At 38.4% G+C, this 20,161-nt stretch overlaps 1 protein-coding gene across 1 annotated transcript in view; it reads right to left on the bottom strand.

The window, feature by feature from the left end:
- The window catches only part of Nyap2 (neuronal tyrosine-phosphorylated phosphoinositide-3-kinase adaptor 2), a 245,637-nt gene that overhangs the window by 32,259 nt on the left and 193,217 nt on the right, over positions 1-20,161 (bottom strand). Inside the window, exon 7 of the mRNA XM_015481011.2 lies at positions 4,399-4,514. Within this exon, the coding sequence (XP_015336497.1) occupies positions 4,399-4,514 (116 nt within the window). The remainder of the gene's footprint in view (positions 1-4,398; positions 4,515-20,161) is intronic.

Raw genomic sequence — 20,161 nt, 5'->3', positions numbered from 1 at the left:
CTTTTGGTCCTTCAAATAAATGCCTGATTTTGGGGAAGGAAGTCATTAAATGTAACATTGCAAATACCAAATACCATCCCTGTCAAAACAGCTGACAACCAGGGATTATTAACTAGCTCTAATGCAGCATTTGCTTTAGAAAACAAATGCTTTGAACTGACAGTATGGTTACCCTTCTCTCAAACTTTAAAGTGTCTGTTCAATGGAATGCTATGGAAGCCCAGAAGTCAGAACCCTGGTGAATATATTATTGTCCTTTGTGTGGTTTTGGGTAAATGTACACCACGAATCTAGCAACCTAGATATGAGAGAGGGGTGTCTTTTCTTCTCTTAATGTGAAAGGGTTAGTTGTGCTGTCACACCGATACTTCATGGTCCTCAAGAGTGTGGTGCAACCAACCAGTGCCACTCAGCTTTCCTCCAGGAGTTACTTCTCCCCTCCCCCAGTCCCACTTCATTCTCAGAGATTTTCTTCACAGGTGGAACCCTGTTTAGCAGAAGTCCATCAGAATTCATTCTCTCCCAAAATTTTTAAAAATATTTTGTTTTCTAACTTTTCTAAGACAAACCCTGGAAAAATCAAAGAGTGATTAAATAAATAGATGAATGAAACTATAGGAAGAAAGCAAATTCAGAGAAGCAGGCGTACTCAGGGCAGCTGTGTATGGGGCAGAGCTTTGGTACAGAGAACCACCTGGGCTTATGGTTCACGTGCACATAGCCACTGACCACCTGTGGGACCCACAACAAGCAGTAGAAACCCATTAGCTCCAGTTTTCTCGTCAGTGACATAGGAATGGTATGCCTATGTCATAGAGTACCATGAGAATAAAATTTGATAATGTAGACTTATGAACACTGTGCCAAGCACTTAATGAGATCTCCAAAAATGCTATTTTAGAAATCTGTTTCATTTGGGAAGATGCTTTCAACCTGAAGGCAATGTTCATTTGTAGCACAGCATAAAGAACAAAGAGTTAACCAGCAGGTGAGCTGGGTGGAGAAATTAGAGGTCTCTAATGCTTCTTAAGTAAGGCACTCACCAGGTGGATGTATTCATTATTCTCAGTGTCATGCAGTGCAATAGTGAGCCAATATTAATATAGTGATAACCTTTATTGTCAATCCACCTGTAATTTAATTTGGAGGTTAATTTATCACTAGTTGGAAAAATGGCTCTTTTAGGGGAAAAAATCTTAGTCGTTTCAAAGATGTTAATGGCAAACAAAAGAAATTCTTCCATTTAGTCAATTAAGTTTTCTCTGCTTTTTTTTTTTTTTTTTGGTTTTTTTTTTTTTTTTTTGGTCTGCAAAACAGGGGTAATGACCTCTCGTGGACACTCAGGCTAGACCAGGTGATACGATTCATGTCATAAATCCTAGTGAAAAGGACTGCATCTGTTCACAAATAATGCACAGCATTCAGAGATCAGTATCACTAGATGTGATTCATTATATCCCCCCTCCCAAAAGTATTAAAAATAATTATCTAAAAGACGAACAACGAACATTGTCCCTGCCTTAAACAGAGTTTTGTTTGGATTATTTTGAAAAGCCAACCACTGGTTGCAATATGCACTTCAAACACTAGAGGGCGCCATGTACCCATCTATTGCTATGCTTTTCCAAGCTGGAAAGGCCATCCCCATCTAGAGACCCACACTTTCAAGATTTAAATTGATACATTTCATAAACTTCATGTTGTGGATAAGAAAAAAAAAAGACTCTTGCAACTGTGGTCTTGGGAATCTTTAAATAAATTCTGGCATTGGAAATAAATAAATAGTTTCAATTTTTTTTTTGTCCTGACCCTTTCAGATGCAGATGCAGATAATAGTGTCCTACACAGCCATAACATTTCCACTGCATTTATCCATACATTAGTTCAAATAGGGGCATAAGTGGTAACCGAGGACAGGTGATCTGACATTTCTTAAATGATACCTGCAGCCAATTTATATTTATTTTTCATCCAAACCACCTGTAGGGTTGGTAATATGGGAAGCACCAAACCATTCCCTCTGTGATCACCTTCTATGGAATATTACTGACCAGAACTACTCTCTTTCTTAAAATTTTCCGCAAGTATGAAAGTTGAATTTTTGGAAGAAAGACTTTAAAAGAAAGAAGAATGAATTAATATTTTTCTAAGAGGTGGTGTCTGCCTAGACCTATCATATGTGTATTATTTCATTAATCCTCAACAACAGCACTAGTCAAATAATACTGCCTCTATTTTACAAAAAAAGAGAACAAAATTTGAGCCACATATTTACAGTCACACAATTACTAACTTGTGAAGTCAAGATGAAAATACATTCTTGAATTTCTCTAAATCTTGGCTGGTTTTTATATAGCTGAGTAGTTCAGATCATAGACTCTGACAAAGCTTGTAACCTCACTTTAGTACCCTAAGTTGTCACAAGGGGTAGCAACAGTGACCATCAATTGTGTGGTGAAGGAGGTGTGCACTTTGTCCTTTGGTTCAAGACTTCTCAGAGAATATTCTCTTGTTTATTAAACTCTCTCTCATACTCCAGGGGAATAAGTGGCTGAGATGAGCTTGTTTCACTCCACTCAATAATAAGGCTACTGAGGCCGGGTGCAGTGACTCATGCCTGTAATCCCAGTGGCTAAGGAAGCTGAGGCAGGAGGATTGTGAGTTCAAAACCAGCCTCAGCAATGGCAAGGCACTAAACAGCTCTGTGAGACCCTGTCTCTAAATAAAATACAAAATAGGGCTGGGGATGTGGTTCAGTGATCAAATACCCCTGAGTTCAATCCCCAGTACCTCAAAATAATAATAATAATAAGGCTACTGAAAAGCTTGTTATGATACTACTTGACTTTAAAAGATGACCCCCAAACACTCTGTCACTTTTGTCCCCAGATATTGTCACTTAACATTCACAAGCATGCAATGGCTAAAGAGTATGTCCATATTTCTCAACACACTCTTCAGTTAGTTATAAAATGTAATCTGAGTTACTGCTGTCTTGTCACTTTTGTATGAATATGGATATCAAATAATTCCAACATTTCAGTTCACATATTACTGGATTCAGCTGCCTTTTATGCTATTCAAAGGTATTAACACAATTTTCCTTCTTTAAATATGACATTAATTATAGCTCATAGAGAGCTTCACAAAAAGGAAAACTTCAGATTTTATAAATCAATCAAATAGGATTTTAGAGACCATGTGTAAGATAATGTGGTGGGTTTTTTTGTAATACTTGCATTATTTTAAGGTAATGATGCCATAATACATGGCAATATATCAATTTAGCCACTGACATTCTCATTTGCAATATAAATTTATTCTACATTTCATTTCACAGATCCATTCTTCAATAAATATCCTCATTATAACAAATAAACATCGTTTTTATACATAATCTGTTAATATAACACTTCACAAATTGAATTTGGTGCAGATAAATAGTTCTTTGACAACATACTGCCCCTGTGTTGTGAACTGAATGGGGGCTTCCAAGTACCCTCTTGGATTTTTCCATACTTGGAAATACATGTCAGGTGACCCCCAAGGGGAATCAAGCAAGTACAAAGCTGGTCTTGTGTGTCCTCCGTCCACATTTCCTGGGGTCTTTCACCTCTCAACACTGTTCCTTTGTGTCCAGCACAGAACCTGAGCACTTTTCTAGTTGAGACATAAGTAAAAATGTACCCAACTGGTCGGTTAGAAAGCCCCACAAAACATGTCCTAGGCTTACTTGGCAGGAGCCGAGCTCCATGACACACAGCTTTGGCCGAACGGGTCACCTCTTGCCCAAGACTTCTACAGAGGAAATGTGGTTGGAGCTTTTCTCTGCCTTTAGGTTTTGTATTTTTTTAAAACTTAATTTCTGCAGAGGAGGTTTAAGTTTTCAGCAGAATTGAGATGAAGGTATGGAGATTTTTCCATATCGCTCTTTGGTTTCATTCAGTTTTTCTACCTGATGTAATTGAAGGAAATATTAAATGAGGCCAAAGTCTTTAAAGTGACATTGTGTGGGGTTGATTCTGGGCACTGAGTGGCTGAGGTTGAATTTCTTCTCTGCATCCTCATTTCACACCCTGGAATATTGCTCTGTTTGGTCTCCCTGTCTGAAGCCTTCCTCCAGAAGGCTTGCACATGTTTTATGTGCAAATACCCTCACAATCCAGAAAGCTGAAGCCAAAAACTTGCAGAGACCTTAAGAGAGAGTAAGGAGTCTTCCATGCTGTAAGGCAAAGCATTTCAGGGGCTATGGGAAAGTCAAAACATCCCTGCTCTGGAGGCATTAAAAGGAATGAAGAACAGGGAAAAGATCAGACTGTGGGAGAAGAAAGTTTTTCAGGGGACATTTACAGAGGGAGAGAATGAGTCAGTCAGCAAAGGACCACTGGCTCATCACACGTGCTGGGCACGTCCTTGGGACTGGGCACAGTCCTTGCCAAGGAATCCTAAGCCCTTCACCTTCACCTCTGAGCGTACTGATCTCATGACCCCATGGGGTCCTTTTTCAAAAGTACCTAGAAAACAATTTTTAACATGCAGACAGGTCTAGAAATACTCTCTGGACACAAACTAAGCTATGGAGGGTCACCCCAGCGTGCTCTTCCAGCATCCAGGAGTGCCAGCCAGATGCAGGTGTGCAGACAGCTATGGACCCTGTGGGAACAGAGAGCCACTGGGCCCTATGGGCACCCTGGAAGCTCTCATTATGCTCTGGACACCCCCCAGAAGTGTGATATTAGGAGCATGGAGGGACTAGAGGGCTGCAATCAAAAGGACCTGGGCTACTAACCTGAATAATAGCCTTGGAGTATGAAAGGGCAGGAGCTGGGTGAGGCCTGTCCTGGGTGTGAGGACATAGGCATAATGGTTCAGGGACCCACAGCACAGAGATCATGAGTCCAGAGGCTGAGGCTTTCTGCATGGATTTCTAGAGAGATGTGGGTCTGCCAGACTTTGAAATGTGTTTCCAAACAAAACAGCAGATGGTCTTATTCCTCTCCCCCATATCAAAGACCCTCAGAGGTCACCCAGCTTAAATGATAAACAAGCCTCAGGAAGAAGTTGAAGTTCCAGTCAAACCTTTGGGCCATTTGTGAAGTGTGTGTGTTCATGAGTGCGTGAGTGTGAGTGTGTGTGTGTGTGTGTGTGTGTGGCGAGGGTGAGACTGTGCATGGTGGTGGGTGTGCCCACATCTCCTTCCTTCCCAGAAAAAATGAGTGCAAACAGACCTCTGGAGCATCTTTCCTGGCAGAGCTGCCCTTTGGCATGGAGACCCATCCTGGCAGCTCCATTCTTGAAGGAGGGCTTGGTTTTGCATGCCCTGCCCCACCACCTGCTGCAGGAGGACTGTAGATAATAGTGCTGACCCCAGTGGGATCCCTGAAGATAGGGGGCTCGTTCTCAGCCAGGGATGATGAAATGCATGCACATCAGCTGCTGTCTCTAAAGCACTCCCGGCTCTTTCTTTGGAGCACATGGCTTTCTCCTCTATTACAGAGGAAAACAAAGGAGAACGTGACAGGTGCTCCAAGTTCAGCAGTCAACTTTTTTACTTGTTATTTTTACAAGGAAGAGATTAACTTTTTAAGGCAGAGAAATTCAGTTTAATTCCCAAAGATTTGTGTAATGGCAAATGTCAAAACAAGTGGTTGCATTGCATTAAAATTCCAAGACAATGTCCTCAATTGTCCCTGCCTAGTTTATTTGCTCAAGAATGAGGTATGAAGGAAGAAAATCTGATTTTCATCTCTCCGGGTTTCACAGAATAATGTGTTGTAGAACAAAGCCTGAATGCTTGAAAATCACACTTCTTTCCCTAGCTTCCTATTTTATCTTACCTATTTTGAAATCCCAGTCAGAAAATATTTTATATTTCCACCGATCTCATGCCTGTGCTTGTTACCTGATGCTAAAACAAGTGGATCAACGTTACCTTCCCCTTGTTTCCCGCCCACTGAGATGGCGGGCCATCCTGTCTTCAGTGGCCTTAGACTCTCTGGAAATGGTTGGTCCTATCAGTTCTATCAGGCAGCCGAGGGTTGGGGTCAGTCACTTTTGGCCACTTCTGCTCATTTCTGCTGGAGCAATGCTGCCGCAGTCTGGCTGGGCACAAATGCCGCAGTCTGGCTGGGCACACAATCACGAGCCACCACACAGCTTGTAGATTCAAACAGCAACTCTTTATTCCCGAACTCACACCAGCCGTCTACAATCACGTTCTGGGGAAATCCACGTTCTCTGCCCAAATCCACCTCCACTGGGCTTCTGTCTCCCAAAATATACTGTCTGAATCCCGTGAGAACTCAAGGGGAACTCAGGCAGCAGGATACGCCCTATTCCCAGCAGGAATAATCTTAAACCTTAAACCTGGAACCTAAACCGGGAACACCCTAATCCGCCTTGGTCCTTGAGCAAGGTCACCTACATTCAATGTCACTGCAACATGGGGTACGCTGGCAAGGAAATTGTCATACCTACTTGGCTAATGGCTCCCAGCACAATGCTTAGCAGTTCTACCTAATGCCACCTGTAACACTTCTCAGAGAGCACAAAGCACTGAAAAGAGATAGGATGCAAACACTACTCCATGAATGAGGTCTTCCTAAGGCCAGATTCCTCGTAGACTGGCCCTCCCAGAATGGTTTGGGGTTTGTTGACTGCTTCCATTTCTTTTTTAATAGATCACATTGTTTTCCAATGATTCCTAGGAAGAATTCTACATAGGTCCTATTAGGAATTCTGGATTTTAAGAACTATGAGGGATCCTAGTGTTAGAAAACTGCTTTATTACTGACCAGGATGATTTCGTCTTTAATAATGCTATGTGCTCCACAAGCCTGAATAAAATTTGAGCATTTGCTCTCAGAAAAAGCATTTGGACATCTTTTGTCCTTGCTTCACATTCCTGAGCACAGGGCCATGTCAGCCTCACTGCCACTTAAGACAACTGAATCAAGACTAGGGCTGAGGGACTGGGATTAAGTGAAAGGGGACCTTTCATGCATGTTGGTTGACTTTGGTTAATTCAGAGCAAGGTTTTACCATTGTTGCTTGGCCACAGAGAAGCCCGGAAGGCACTTTTCTCATTCATAGCCCTGATGGCCCATCTCTGGTGATCTGGGTGTCAGAAGAAGTTTCCATAGATAAAGAATCTAACAGCATGTAAAAAGGGTGTGAGGTTTTCCCTTGGTGTATTTTGAAGAATGAAGAACTTCCTATTAGGTGAGCAAAGAGTTGATAATGCAGAGGCATAAACAGGTGCTTGCCTCTGTTTTGGAAGGTTGCTCTCGGAACCTGCTTGCATGGAGAGCGGAAGGGTCTTAGATGAAACAACTGTACAGTCAATTACGAAAAGGCAAAACAAAACACAACACACAGAACACTTCTGAGATACGTTCTCTGCCCAAATCCACCTCCACTGGGCTTCTGAGGGTAATAATGTAATAGCAGCAATTGAATACCTGGAAAATGGATTGTATTAATGCAATTTTCCACCAATTAGCTAAAACTCTATATCTAATATTTTTAAATTTCAGATATTAGTAAACACAGCATTTTGGGGATTAAACAGTTTATCTTAGTGAGATTGTGTTATTATTTATTTATTGTCTTATCTTTTCGACTTCCTTTATATTCAAAGTGTTTAAGAGATAGGCATGGTGTCACACTCCTGTGATCCCAGTGACTTGGGAGGCTGAGGCAGGAGGATTGCAAGTTCAAACCCAGCCTCAGCAACTTAGCAAGACCCTGTCTCTAAATAAAACTAATAAAAAATAAATAAAAAGCTAGGATGTAGCTCAGTGGTTAAGCACCCCTGGGTTCCAGCCGGGGTACCAAAACAAAGCAAAATAAAAAATAAAAAACAAAGAAGTGTTTAAGATGGCTACATTTAGTTATAAAGGCATTGAACTATTTAAGACACAAGAAGTTCCAAATGCCACTTGAGACACCCTTAAGAGAAGCACTTGGGTTTGTAGGTACCTCATATATTCACAAATAAAATACTGTGCATATTTAAGGCAGACAAAATTCTAAGAAGCGCCATGCCTCTCATTATAGAAATGCAATTAATCTGTGTAGTTATGCTTTTCAAATAGCAGACATTTAAAATAATGGATGAATATGTAATTTGCTAATCAGTACTGGACAGTTCCCAAGGAGGTGTCATCATTAGTTTCATCATTTACTGTTTCAGAAGAGTTTCATGGTTGAACCTGGGAAGCAGGGAGAACCCACTCCAGGGTGACATTATCCCACCTATAGCACTTCACAGCGACAGTGATCACGCCTTACAAATCAAGTCAATGTGTTGAATTCCTATTGAGTGAGTTACACATAGGACATTTATGTGAGTGGCTTCCCCCATACTGAATTCCTCATTCATAACCACACACTCAAATGAACTTCAGAGCAACATATTGTACTTTAAGAATTAAATGATGTTTTAGTTTATGCTTTTATTTTTTGCCTCTGTTCTCAAAGTGATAATAGAGATCTCATTTACCATGCATGAACACTTACATTCCCTTTCTGAAAACATTTCTGATATTGTTGGTATAGGAAAGAAAAGTCATTTATTTGGAGGTTGCCTTATTAATCTACAGCTTTCGGTAAATATCTAGATTATCTGGTCAATTTGTCTCCACAGCCTAAGAAAGAAGAACCACTAGGTGCCGTGTTCAATGCAAATGAGTTGGTATATGAATATTTATAAGGACATCAATATTCACAGTATCTTACAATCATGCTCCAAGCTAAATAAAAATAAAAGTAAACTTCCACAAATATTACAGTATAATAAGATAAGAGCTGAAAGATATGTACAAATTCATTGATAACATCTGTGCAATATTGTGGACAAAACATTTAAAAAGAAATTTACATAAAACAAGGTAGATAAATTNGACTACATTCATCATATTTCCTATGATGAGTTAAAGTTTTTATTTAACATATTTCTATTTTGTTTACATTTTATAATGATCCTCTAAGAACTCCATGATGTTTTGTGTGGCAGAATATGAAGTAGGAAGGATTCTGGATCCATGGATTTATTTTCCAACCTATCCAGAAATCAAACGTATTTCAGAATGCATTCATTTTATTGCATATATATTATTCTAAGCAAATAGTGATAGGTGGAATATTTTATCACCCAGAGTAATGGGGAAGAGTCAAGTTGATGGTAGATAAAAAGATGGAACAAAATGACTTGGAAAGTTCAGAGAAAAATACCCGGCATATACAAGAGGAACGTCGCTCCTCACCTCTGCTAAACAGACTCACGTGTACACACACACATGTACTATACTTCTCTTCTCTTCCCCTTTCTGTCTATAACCCTCATCACTTCACCTCTCTCCTTTCATTGTCTCCTGCTTCACGTCCTTGTTCTGCACTTTCCCTTTAGAAGAGCACTCCTGTGGCTTCCTATCCAGTCTTTTCTTTCTCGAGTCGGGTACAGACTCCGGTAGCTCTGTCCTCTCCCTGCGCTCTTGCTTGGTCTTGGATCTCAGTATTCTGCACACCAGGCATTATACACACATGCTCACCAGGAAAACCAAGATAAAGCTTCCTCTCAATGTCTGAATCCCCCTAGTGATTTACCCATGTTTCGCAGGAGTGCCACCTCCATTTTTCTGAACAAATCTTCTAATAGTTTTCTAATACTTATCATCAGTTTTCTTTTCCTTTCTCTGTAAAGTAAGCTCTGTGACAGTTTGTCTTTTTCTTTGCAATAGCTCCTGTATTTATCTCATGTCCTAGAAACCTCCTTGCTGGTTCCCAGGATCTCTCTGCTCACAAGTAACGAGGACACAATGCCACATTTCATAGATGACTTTCAGCACACCTACCTTGTTCAAAAATTTTTTCTATGACTCCATACTTAATATTGTAAGAAATTTAAAATCATCTAATTTTCACAAGTACCATCCACCCTCTTTTCCATAGCTCCCTGCTCCCAAGAACACAGACATCCCGGGTCCCCTCGGGATCCACATTGATCTGCTTCCGTCCTTCACCTCAAGCTGTTCTCATCCACAGACATTTATAGAGCCAAACCTCACAGGTGCCCAAAACCCACTTCAAGGTGCACTTCCTGTGTAAAGTGCACAGTGATCTTGCTTTTCTCTCTCTTGTGAGTTGCCTTAGCACATAACAGGGTTTAAACTACTTGATAAGGTTTTGAGCATTTTTGCTGGTAGGAACCATATAGTAAGTGTCAATTATTATGCATTTTTCTGTCACCAAACATACCCAAATTTACCTTTTTATCAATGCTACTTCTAAAAGCAAGTAGAGGAGATCAGGTAACACAGAATATAAAACCTGAAATCCAGGCCTAGGTCCCCAGCTTATTAAGTTGGTGGCCCTCATTCAAGAGGATGTCACCCTCTAAGATCCATTTCAGAAAATCCTTTCTTAGTTTTGTTATGGTGATGAAATATCTGCCCACACATTCCTCAAAATACCATTGAATTCCTGCTTCAGAGAGAATTAAACCGGTGTATCCTATGATGACATAGATAAAATATCACCATAACTTATAAATTAACCCCATTTAATAGAAGGCATAAATCCTTGCACACCTTAGGGTACCATCTTTTATTATATAAAATAACAGGTGAATCATCCATCAGAAACCTGGTTGATGAGTTTTCATAATGAGACAATTTGTCCATGTATTCATTCCTGGGTTCACACACTCAGTCCCAAGAAGTGAAAAAACTCAATGTTTTTCTTAGGAAAGGATGACAAATATTTATTTACTATAAGGCTCTTTCCAAGTTTATGCTAAAGGTATGATCTGAAGAAAAGAGATTGACAAATGGACGGCCTTTCACGTCACCAAATGTACCTAACTAAGGATAAACTGCTCCTGTGGAGGTTTCCTGACTTAATCAGACTCTTTCAAATGTGGATACTGATATCTCCAATGTGCAAACTGAGCCTTTCCAAAATCCAGGCAAAATTTTGATTTCATCTTGACCTGTAAAGGCCTTGTTTTGACTCTTCGGGTTCAGTCTGGGTTCTGTGAAGGTTCATCAAGCCCCACTTAGGTCTATAATAGAAACCAATAGCCACCAGTTACTTGTAGCAATGAAAACCCCTAGCTAGTCACCTGTAGGGCTAGCTCTGGGGTCAGGTCACCTGGTGGTGGAATGTTCAAACCCATGCGGGCTATGACTCCACCTGCAGAGGGACATTGAGGTGATTCCCATCAATTATGCACAAATTATGCACAATCATGCACAAATTTGTATATAGGCACATGCACTATAATGTTGATGCTTAAAGCTTTCGTGCAGTAGGGACATTTAAAAAATTTTTATCTCTCTCATTTTGGCTCTTCTGTCACTTTCAAATGCTGTAACATAAAGGCATTCTGAATTTATCATGGTATTTATGTGCCTGGGTTGATGACATGAATCTTTATGAAGTTGCTCTGACTGAGGTTTCTTTAACCAAATTAATTGTACATGACAGTCCTGGAAATCCTAAAGTAGATTCTACCTGTAATCAAGCCTCTTACACATCTCTAGGCCTGTGATATTAAAGTTAAATTGTCCAACTCACTTCTTACCTTTAGTGATACAGAAATCACTTAGACTTAAAGAGCAAGTATTACATCACCAAAATACTCTGTTTTCATCCTGATTTAAAAAAAAAAAAATGCCAAGGCTTTTTTGCAGTCCAAAAACAAGAGCTCTATACCTAGAAAGAAATGTAAAATAGAGCTTTTCTACCCCAAGAAACATTCATTCCACTAAGAGATTAATTTTGAAGTAGCAGGCACCTGTTTTTATTGCAAAAGAAGAAACTTCCTTTGAAGACTCTATGGATAACATTTCAGAAGTGTGGGCTGTTGTTGCTTATGCAATTTGCCTGAAGAGTAGACAGAGAACAAGAAAGATGAAGTAGATTCAAAAGGAGATGAAGAGAGGGAGACAGGGAGGGAGGAAAAGGAAGGATGGAAGACAAGGGGAGGGATGGCGACTCACACTCTAGCTCCTTGGAGTAAACAATTATCAAGAGATGACGGACCGTGAGGTACTTCCAAATCAGTCGTGGCTCATCATTTTTTTTTTTTTTAATTAAGTAAGGAGTCACTGGACTGTGTTTCTTATTACAACTTTCTTTTTACTCTTAGTGCATGCAACCTCCCATTGCTTTTCATTACTGTTTTTTAAGATCACCATTTCTCATCTTCCCCTTGATTATGTCCCTGGTCATCACTAAAGGATGACCTCCAAGGTGTCACTGCTCTCCTTTGGAGTACCAGTGTTCTCTTTGCTCTCAGAAGGCAAAGGCACACTTGTGTGTTCTCGACAACTGGATCTTCACAGCTGTGAAGAGATTAGTGCATTTTCACAAAAGAAAAAAGAAAGAAGATATACTTTCTTCTATCGCCAAAGGATGAAATCAGTCAAATTTTGATGAGGCATATCTTTTCTCTACATTGTTTTAAAACCATCCATATTTTTTGGTGTACAAGCAAAGACAGATAATGATGATCCACCAATTCAGACTTTCTGCTGAGTCTACTGAATGATGTGGGGATTACATGGGACTAAGAGAGCAACCTTTTCCCTGCTCCCCAAAATACCAAGTGTTCTTATACAAGCTCCAATTTCTGGGGAAGGCATTTTTTGAAACAACCCATATGTTATTTGAGATAAACTGGCACCTGAGAACAAGGGCCAGGCTTCCCATGATTACATTTAAACTTTCATGGGTTCCAAACACTTTGTTTCAAAGCTTTTACCACACATCATAGCAAACAGAGTAAGATGCCCTCATGCCCCACAGTAAATGTAATTTTTCCTGTATACTTTGAATGGATTTTTATAATTTTTCTGTGTAATTATTGAACTGTAAAGAGCCCCCATAATTCACAACTGATACGATATCTACACAGTAATCATGCTCATACAGCAATTCTCTAAAGATTGAACAATCTAATCTACAGATAGTTTTCAAATGCAATGGCATTGTTTTGATACTAAATTTAACAATTAAATATCAACTTTGTACTGGTTTTTAAGTTTTCATTAATGTTAATGTAGCAGTTTCTTTTAGAACTTCTATGCAATTATACTTTTTTCAATATTACATATTTTTATAGATTCCTGAGTAGGTGATAGGCCTGGGTATTGTAACTATGGTGATGAAAAGATAAAACTAATCTGATAATTACTGTGATCATTTCATGATCACTTAGAAAGGAAAGGAAACCATCAGGATGCAAGAATCTATCCTAGGAGTGCACATACATATATTAATTTTCTCTCTTTTTCTTTCTCTCTCTCTTCCACCCCCCTTCAGGATTCTCCAGTTTTCCTCTGAGGAAGCAGCAGACACTTGCATAACCTTGAATGTCTTCCAGAGTCTTCCAGACACTTCCATAACCTTGAAGGGTCCGATAAAACCATGACTGATACCAGAGTAATTGGTAATTCTTGGGAACAAGAGATTTATACCTAGAAAGAAATGTAATATAGAGCTTTTCTATCCTAAGAAACATTCATTCCACTAAGAGATTAATTATGAACTAGAAGGCACCTGTTCTTCTCATTACAAAAGTAAAAACTTCCTTTGAAGACTCTATAGATAACATTTTAGAAGTTCAGGCTGCTGTTGCTTGTGCAATTTGCGTAGGGGGCAACATGGTGGGTAGCTTGTGATCCACCAATGGATACGGAGTTACAGGAGATGTCCCATACAGAAGACAAAGAGAATCACACATGTCAAGTTGTGGGGATACCCATTTATATTCCTTCTTGTGATCTAAAGAGCTAGCATGGTCATTGTCACCCATATTCTTTTGTAGAGAATGTAAATCACACTGCTTCATAGACGGATGCCCAAGATGCTATAATACACGGCTGGCCTCTAACAGGGCAGCATAGTATAGTGAAGCATTAATAATGTGATTATTTGAAAGCCTCATTTATAGTAACATATAATTTCTAAAACACCCATAGAATCATTATCCCTTTAGCTGAATATACAAATGTGCTTTTATTTTCAACAAATACTTCACATTAAAAAATGACTTTATATGTGTATATGATGTGGTATTTTATCTGTTTAACAAGTCAAATATGATAATTATCTTGAAAATCACTACAGAGAGCAAATTGATGAGTCAAGATATAAAAGTTAAAAGAAATATCATGATTTGTTTCAGGATCAAGTGCATATTACCATAGTGACAGAAATTCCATTATGTGCTATGGCATAAAAGTAGAATGAACAGACATACAACGGGGCATCCCTTAGGAAAACAAGTCAAAAAAAGTCATTTGAACTATTTAGAAAGGTTATGTTTTGCTTCTAAATAACAAAAGAAGAACAAGGAAGTATAAAGTTTAAATTCTGTACATCACTCAACTTGTTAAAAACTATTTCCTTCTAATAAACTTTGATAAAAACTGGCCATTTCAGTAATGACATTTCCTTGTCATATCATAGGTACTTTGTTAATGAGCAAAAATCTTGAGAGAAAGTGTTGCTAGTTATTATACATTTTATGGTCCTCACTCACTATCATGTTCTGTTTCAATGGCCATCACCCTTACGTGGCTGCCTTGAATCAACTGTTACAGACATAAACTGAGGTAGGTGTGGATGGGGAGAAAACTAAGCTCAGATTCTGTGATGGAGTCCTCCACAGCAGGGACTTCACTCTGATCTCTAGTAATGGCTATGCTTTTCCCAATTATGATAAATATTCTAGGGTCCCTAAGATCCACTGGAGATCAGGGAATGAGGTCAAAACTATCCTTATGAGAGTACAAAGCAAGGTGCATCTTTCACTGTCTTCACAAATACACTGAAAGTCAAAAGCAATGGGTAAGGCTGATGTCACTTTATCAGTGACACAGGCCTGTACCATGACTATGCACATTGCCCCCGGACTTGGGTATTTGACAGGTATTTTCTTGAAAATGGATGAAGGTGGTTCAGGGAAGATACCTGATGTATATATTGGCAATAATAAACTTAAGGATCCAAACAAATATGAAAGTTTCAAAAAACTTGCATCTATCTGAGTGAGTTTGACAGAATCCTGATAAAGTCTTTCTATGAGATCATTAGTGATTTAGTGAATGTGGTGTATTGACTTTTTTTTTTATAATGAAACAGGTCAACAAATGGATATCTGCATGACTTAGTGAATTGATATTTTCTATACATGATGTTATAAATCATAATAGGTAAAAATTGCACTTTACGATTCAAGATAGTCTAGGAGATTTTAATGTAACAAAGAATGATGAGTTTATTAAAATGAAGCTAATTTTGCAACTAACTTTTAAGAAACTACTATTCATCAAGCTCTGGAAATATATTAAAGAAGAGTATACATAACTGTGTTTTTTTTAAAAAAAAGGAATTTAAATATTCCTCTCTTTTCAAATCCATACATTTATGTGGCCAGATTTTTTTTATATATTTAACCAAAGCTACATTATAATAGATTGAATCCAAAGCAGATATGAAAACCTATATTCTAATGAGTTATTCATTAAAAACAAGGAAGAGGCATTACAATTTCCCAAATATAAAACACCTCAATCTGCCCAACATTTGCTACAGTTTCAGAAAATACTCATTTTTAATGGGAAGATGTTATTTATGCTAACATATAATAGTTTTATTGTTTTTTAATGAATAGGTAATTTTTCAATTCTCAATTTTAATTGCTATTATGATAAATATTGTTAAATTAAACTCACATAAAGGAGTTTAATTTAAAGGAGAGTATTTTGGGGTTTTCAATAATTTTAAGAATAAAAGGGGTCCTGAGACCAGAGGTAGAAAATTGAAGCTTTATAAGGATTTTGCATCTCTATGAAGTTTTTTTAAAAAGATCATATTTCATATCATTAATTCGTCACTTATTTTAAAAACAAAATTTTTTTATTAGTTGTTCAAAACATTACATAGCTCTTGACATATCATATTTCATACATTTGATTCAAGTGGATTATGAACACCCATTTTTCCCCCGTATACAGATTGCAGAATCACATCGGTTACACATCCACGTTTTTACATACTGCCATACTATTGTCTGTTGTATTCTGCTGTCTTTCCTATCCTCTACTATCCCTCCTCCCCTCCCCTCCCCTCCCATCTTCTCTCTCTACTCCATCTACTGTACTTCTTTTCTCTCCCTTGTTTTTCCCCCCTTTCCCTTCACCTCCTCCTATATGTAATTTTGTATAACGATGAGGGTCTCCTTCCATTTCCCTGCAATTTCCCTTCTCTCTCCCATTAATTTGTCACTTATTTTAAAAACAAAATTTTTTTATAAAAGAAAGAAAAGTATCATGCTTAAGCACAAGAAACATGGAAAACCTTTGAAAACTCCAAGGGATTTGAGAACCACCAAATGGAAATGCTCTATTAAAAAAAAAAAAAATCTCTGGAAAAATCCAAGAAAACCTATTACTTCCTTTGAGCCTGAGGGAAGTCATCCAAACTCTCAGGGTACTTAGTGTCTCTATAAGAAGCAAGCACCAAGTTCATTTCTGATTCTTTGATGCTAATAAATGAAATGTGTTGGATAATTGAAATGACTTCAAAGATATTCTTAATTGATCACAAGCTAGTTTATTAAGGCCATTACTTACTCCTCCTTTCAAGTCTATGTTTTTGTCTTTTATTTGCCAACAATGGTGGTAGAATTATGCATAGCTCAAGATTGCTATTTAGTAAAATTTTCTAAAATAGTTGGTAAATGTTTAGGCAGAAAATTATTAAAAATATGGAAATTTATATAGAAATAAAATATAAGAAGGAGTAATAGTCACCTATTATTTTTATCTGTCCAGAATCCATTTCCTGTCTTTCTGGAATGGTTAGTTAATTCTCCTTTGCAGAACAGTATCACTAGTCATTACAGTTCTTACAGTTCTATGGTAAGCGCTCACTTGGGCTCCAGTTCCAGACATGGTCACATGACACTGGTCTGTCCAATCAATACTTCTATCCCTTTAGTTTCGCTGACTGGCTCAGGGGTGGCCATGTGGTCCAAGTCACTCCATGCTTTTGCTGGAGCTTTTGGGGAAGAGGTCTGTCTTTCATGAAGGTCTGCTAAACTCTCATAACTTACTAGCTGAATGACCTAGGGTAATTTTCTTGATCTCTCAAAGCTTCAGTTTTTTCACAGGTAAAATGGGAGAAATACAGGAACCTGCTTCATGAGATTATTGTAGGCATTAAATAAATTAATAAAAGCAAAGATTTTACTGTGGCCATCAATACATAATATCTCAAGAAATTTCTGCTCTGTTTTACTATTTAAAGGTAAATGTTACCTTTCTTTTGCTTTTACATCCAAACTGCTTCATCAGAAGTGCACATCTGGCTCAGTTTACAGAGCCTGCCTTGTGGTAGCCTGTCCCTCTCATGCTGCATTAGGTTCTCCAAAAGCTCCATGCCTTCTTACTGTAGGGTTTAATGCTGATGCTCCATGCTGCCTCCTGCTCTTGATCCTTTCCTCCTCTACTCACCTGTATGCTCTTTGAGAACAGGGGCTAAGCCTATCTCTTTCCCCACCATATTTCCCCTGAGTAATGTGATAACTACTAATCCCTGAAAAGGATTGATTAAATATTTATTAAATTAACTATTTTTAAAAAATCTTTAAAGAATAAGGGAAGTATAGAAGATGAATTATTTTCATAGTTCCCCATAGGTCAAGGGAAAAAAAAAAAAAAGAAATACATCAACTATTCTTCAAGTCAGTGTAACATTAGTGTTAGGGGGTGTAGTACCTGTGTTAGACAGAAGGTGGCAGTAAAAATATTATTATTTTATGTATTCTGGTGGGATTACAAAGCTCCCACACTCTGTAAATGCCTCACATAAATCAAAAAGAACCTTCTGTTTTGCAATGACTTCTATGACTTTTCACAAAAACAGGAAGGGCATTCTTTGTGAGCACTGTCGGCTCAGTGTACTCACAGGGCATTTCCAATAAAAGTCAATGGATGCCAATAGGAGCAGTGTCAGAAAGGGCCCTTCTTAGACAGAGTCCATGGAGGAGCCAGATAAGTGTCCAGCAGCAAAAGACCCAAGTTTCCAATTTTACAGTCAAAATTCAGCCAGCAAGCACACTGTCATCCTGGTTCTCAAACAGGACAGATTTTTACTAAGCAACAAGTAAAATAAAGGCACCTTCTGCATCATCTGAATTGTCTATGTCTGATTATTTTTCCTCCATAGAATCCAACAAAGCATGGATATTCAGAATGTCTCTAATGATAAGGAAGTTATTAATCAAGTTATAATTTTTTTCTAGCAGTGTTCAAGGTATTTATGCTATATATGATATCATGTTCTATGCTGTATTTAGTAGAAATCTAGTTTAAGGGAAATATATATGTATGCAAATTTTGTACACTAGATAAGTAGATAGATATATGGCATATTGCATTAAGTAGTTAGCTGACTTTTCAAATCTGGTGGACTAATACTCTAGCTGAAAGCTCATAAGTGGCTGCACACTACGTGCACACACAGACATGCACACACATGCACACACATCAGGTTTAATATCACCACATTCCTTGACATCAGACTGCTCACATAACTAACCAATTGCCTTTTTAGAAAAAAATAGGAATGAGAATATAAATGGATTAAGAAAAGTTTTATAAAACCACTAGGAAACAGACCAAATGTCCTGTTTTACTGAATTGAGGCAATAATGGCTCTTCCCTGTATAGCTTTGCTCAAATCATTGGCCAAAATAAGCTCCTGGAAGGCAGGGGTCATCTCTTCATCACCTCCTGGGAGGTGCTGTTCTCACAGGTGCACTGAACAAGACCTCACTGAAGAAAAGCACACAGAGCCAGGTGCAGTGGTGCACACCTGTAATCCCAGCAGCTCAGGAGGCTGAGGCAGGAGGATCTCAAATTCAAAGCTAGCCTCAGCATCAGCGAAGTGCTAAGCAATTCAGTGAGACCCTGGCATCAAACAAAATACAAAATAGGACTGGGGATGTGGTTCAGTGGTTGAGTGCCCCTGAGTTCAATACCTCATAACCCTCACCCCAAAAATAAAGAAAAGCATACAGAATGCTGGTTTTTGACCACCAGAACTACATGAGGAACAAGGTTGCTCATTAATTCTTGATGCACTAATACACTCAGTTATAAGTACCTTTCAATGAGTTATGCAAACAGAAATTCCATGGGCTGAAGAGCAAAGAAAACATCCTTCTTGGGATTTATAAGACATTATTTGGGTCAGCAAATTTATCTTCATAATTCTGTTTCCCTTGGTTTAGGAGGATAATAAATTAGCTGGCTCTGTATATATGATCACATAAACCCTGGGTTTACAATCCATAGATAGTTTTCTGTCATGTTTAGCTAAGACGCAAATCACAGAGGCAGGCTTTTGGATTCTCCTCTGCCCTCCAGATTCCCTCCATTGTGTCCATCCTCACGTTGCAGGGTCATGCGCCTCTCCTGTCCTCTGATTGATTGCTTTTCCTCCTACTTTGCCTTGACATTTTAGTCTCCAGGTCCTCGAATGCCAGGTAACACACTCTAAAGGAAAGACTGTGCCACTTTCCTCGGTGGCCTTTGTCAAAGATTGTTAACTACATTTTTACTTTTGCCATTAATAGCTGTTTCCCCCACTGGCACATACTCCTTGCTTGATAATTTCATATTGCATACAATAGGAGAATGAACGAGTGAATTCAGGTGCATGGTGGCGGAAAAAAGGAAACCCAATGTAAGTAACTCCAAGGAGGAGAGCTGTACAAAGGATCAGAAATCCGAAGCCCATTCCTTGGCTTGAAAATACTATTTACCAAAGAGTCTGGGGATTTACTTGATTTCTTTTGAGCCTCAATTTTTTTTTCACTGAAAAGATCAGACAATGAAAGCAGCCCATTAATGCACAGACTTTTGTGAAGTACAAATGACAGTACATAGAAAAGTATTTAAAAGACAATGCATGATTTATACATGGAAGGTATTATTCTGAGTGGGTCACAAATAAGCTACAAAGGTGATCAACTTAAGTTCCCATTATCAGGTTCAATATAATTTGTAATGTTCTTAGAGCCATTTTTGTAATTATGCCAGATTCTGTTTTCTTTAGTCTTTTATATTTAACTGTTCATTGGAAC

The sequence above is a fragment of the Marmota marmota genome, unplaced genomic scaffold (assembly GCF_001458135.2).
Source record: "Marmota marmota marmota unplaced genomic scaffold, marMar, whole genome shotgun sequence".
Classification (NCBI taxonomy): domain Eukaryota; kingdom Metazoa; phylum Chordata; class Mammalia; order Rodentia; family Sciuridae; genus Marmota; species Marmota marmota.
Note: the sequence above shows the minus strand (reverse complement) of the source record. Positions and strands in the feature narration are given on the sequence as shown.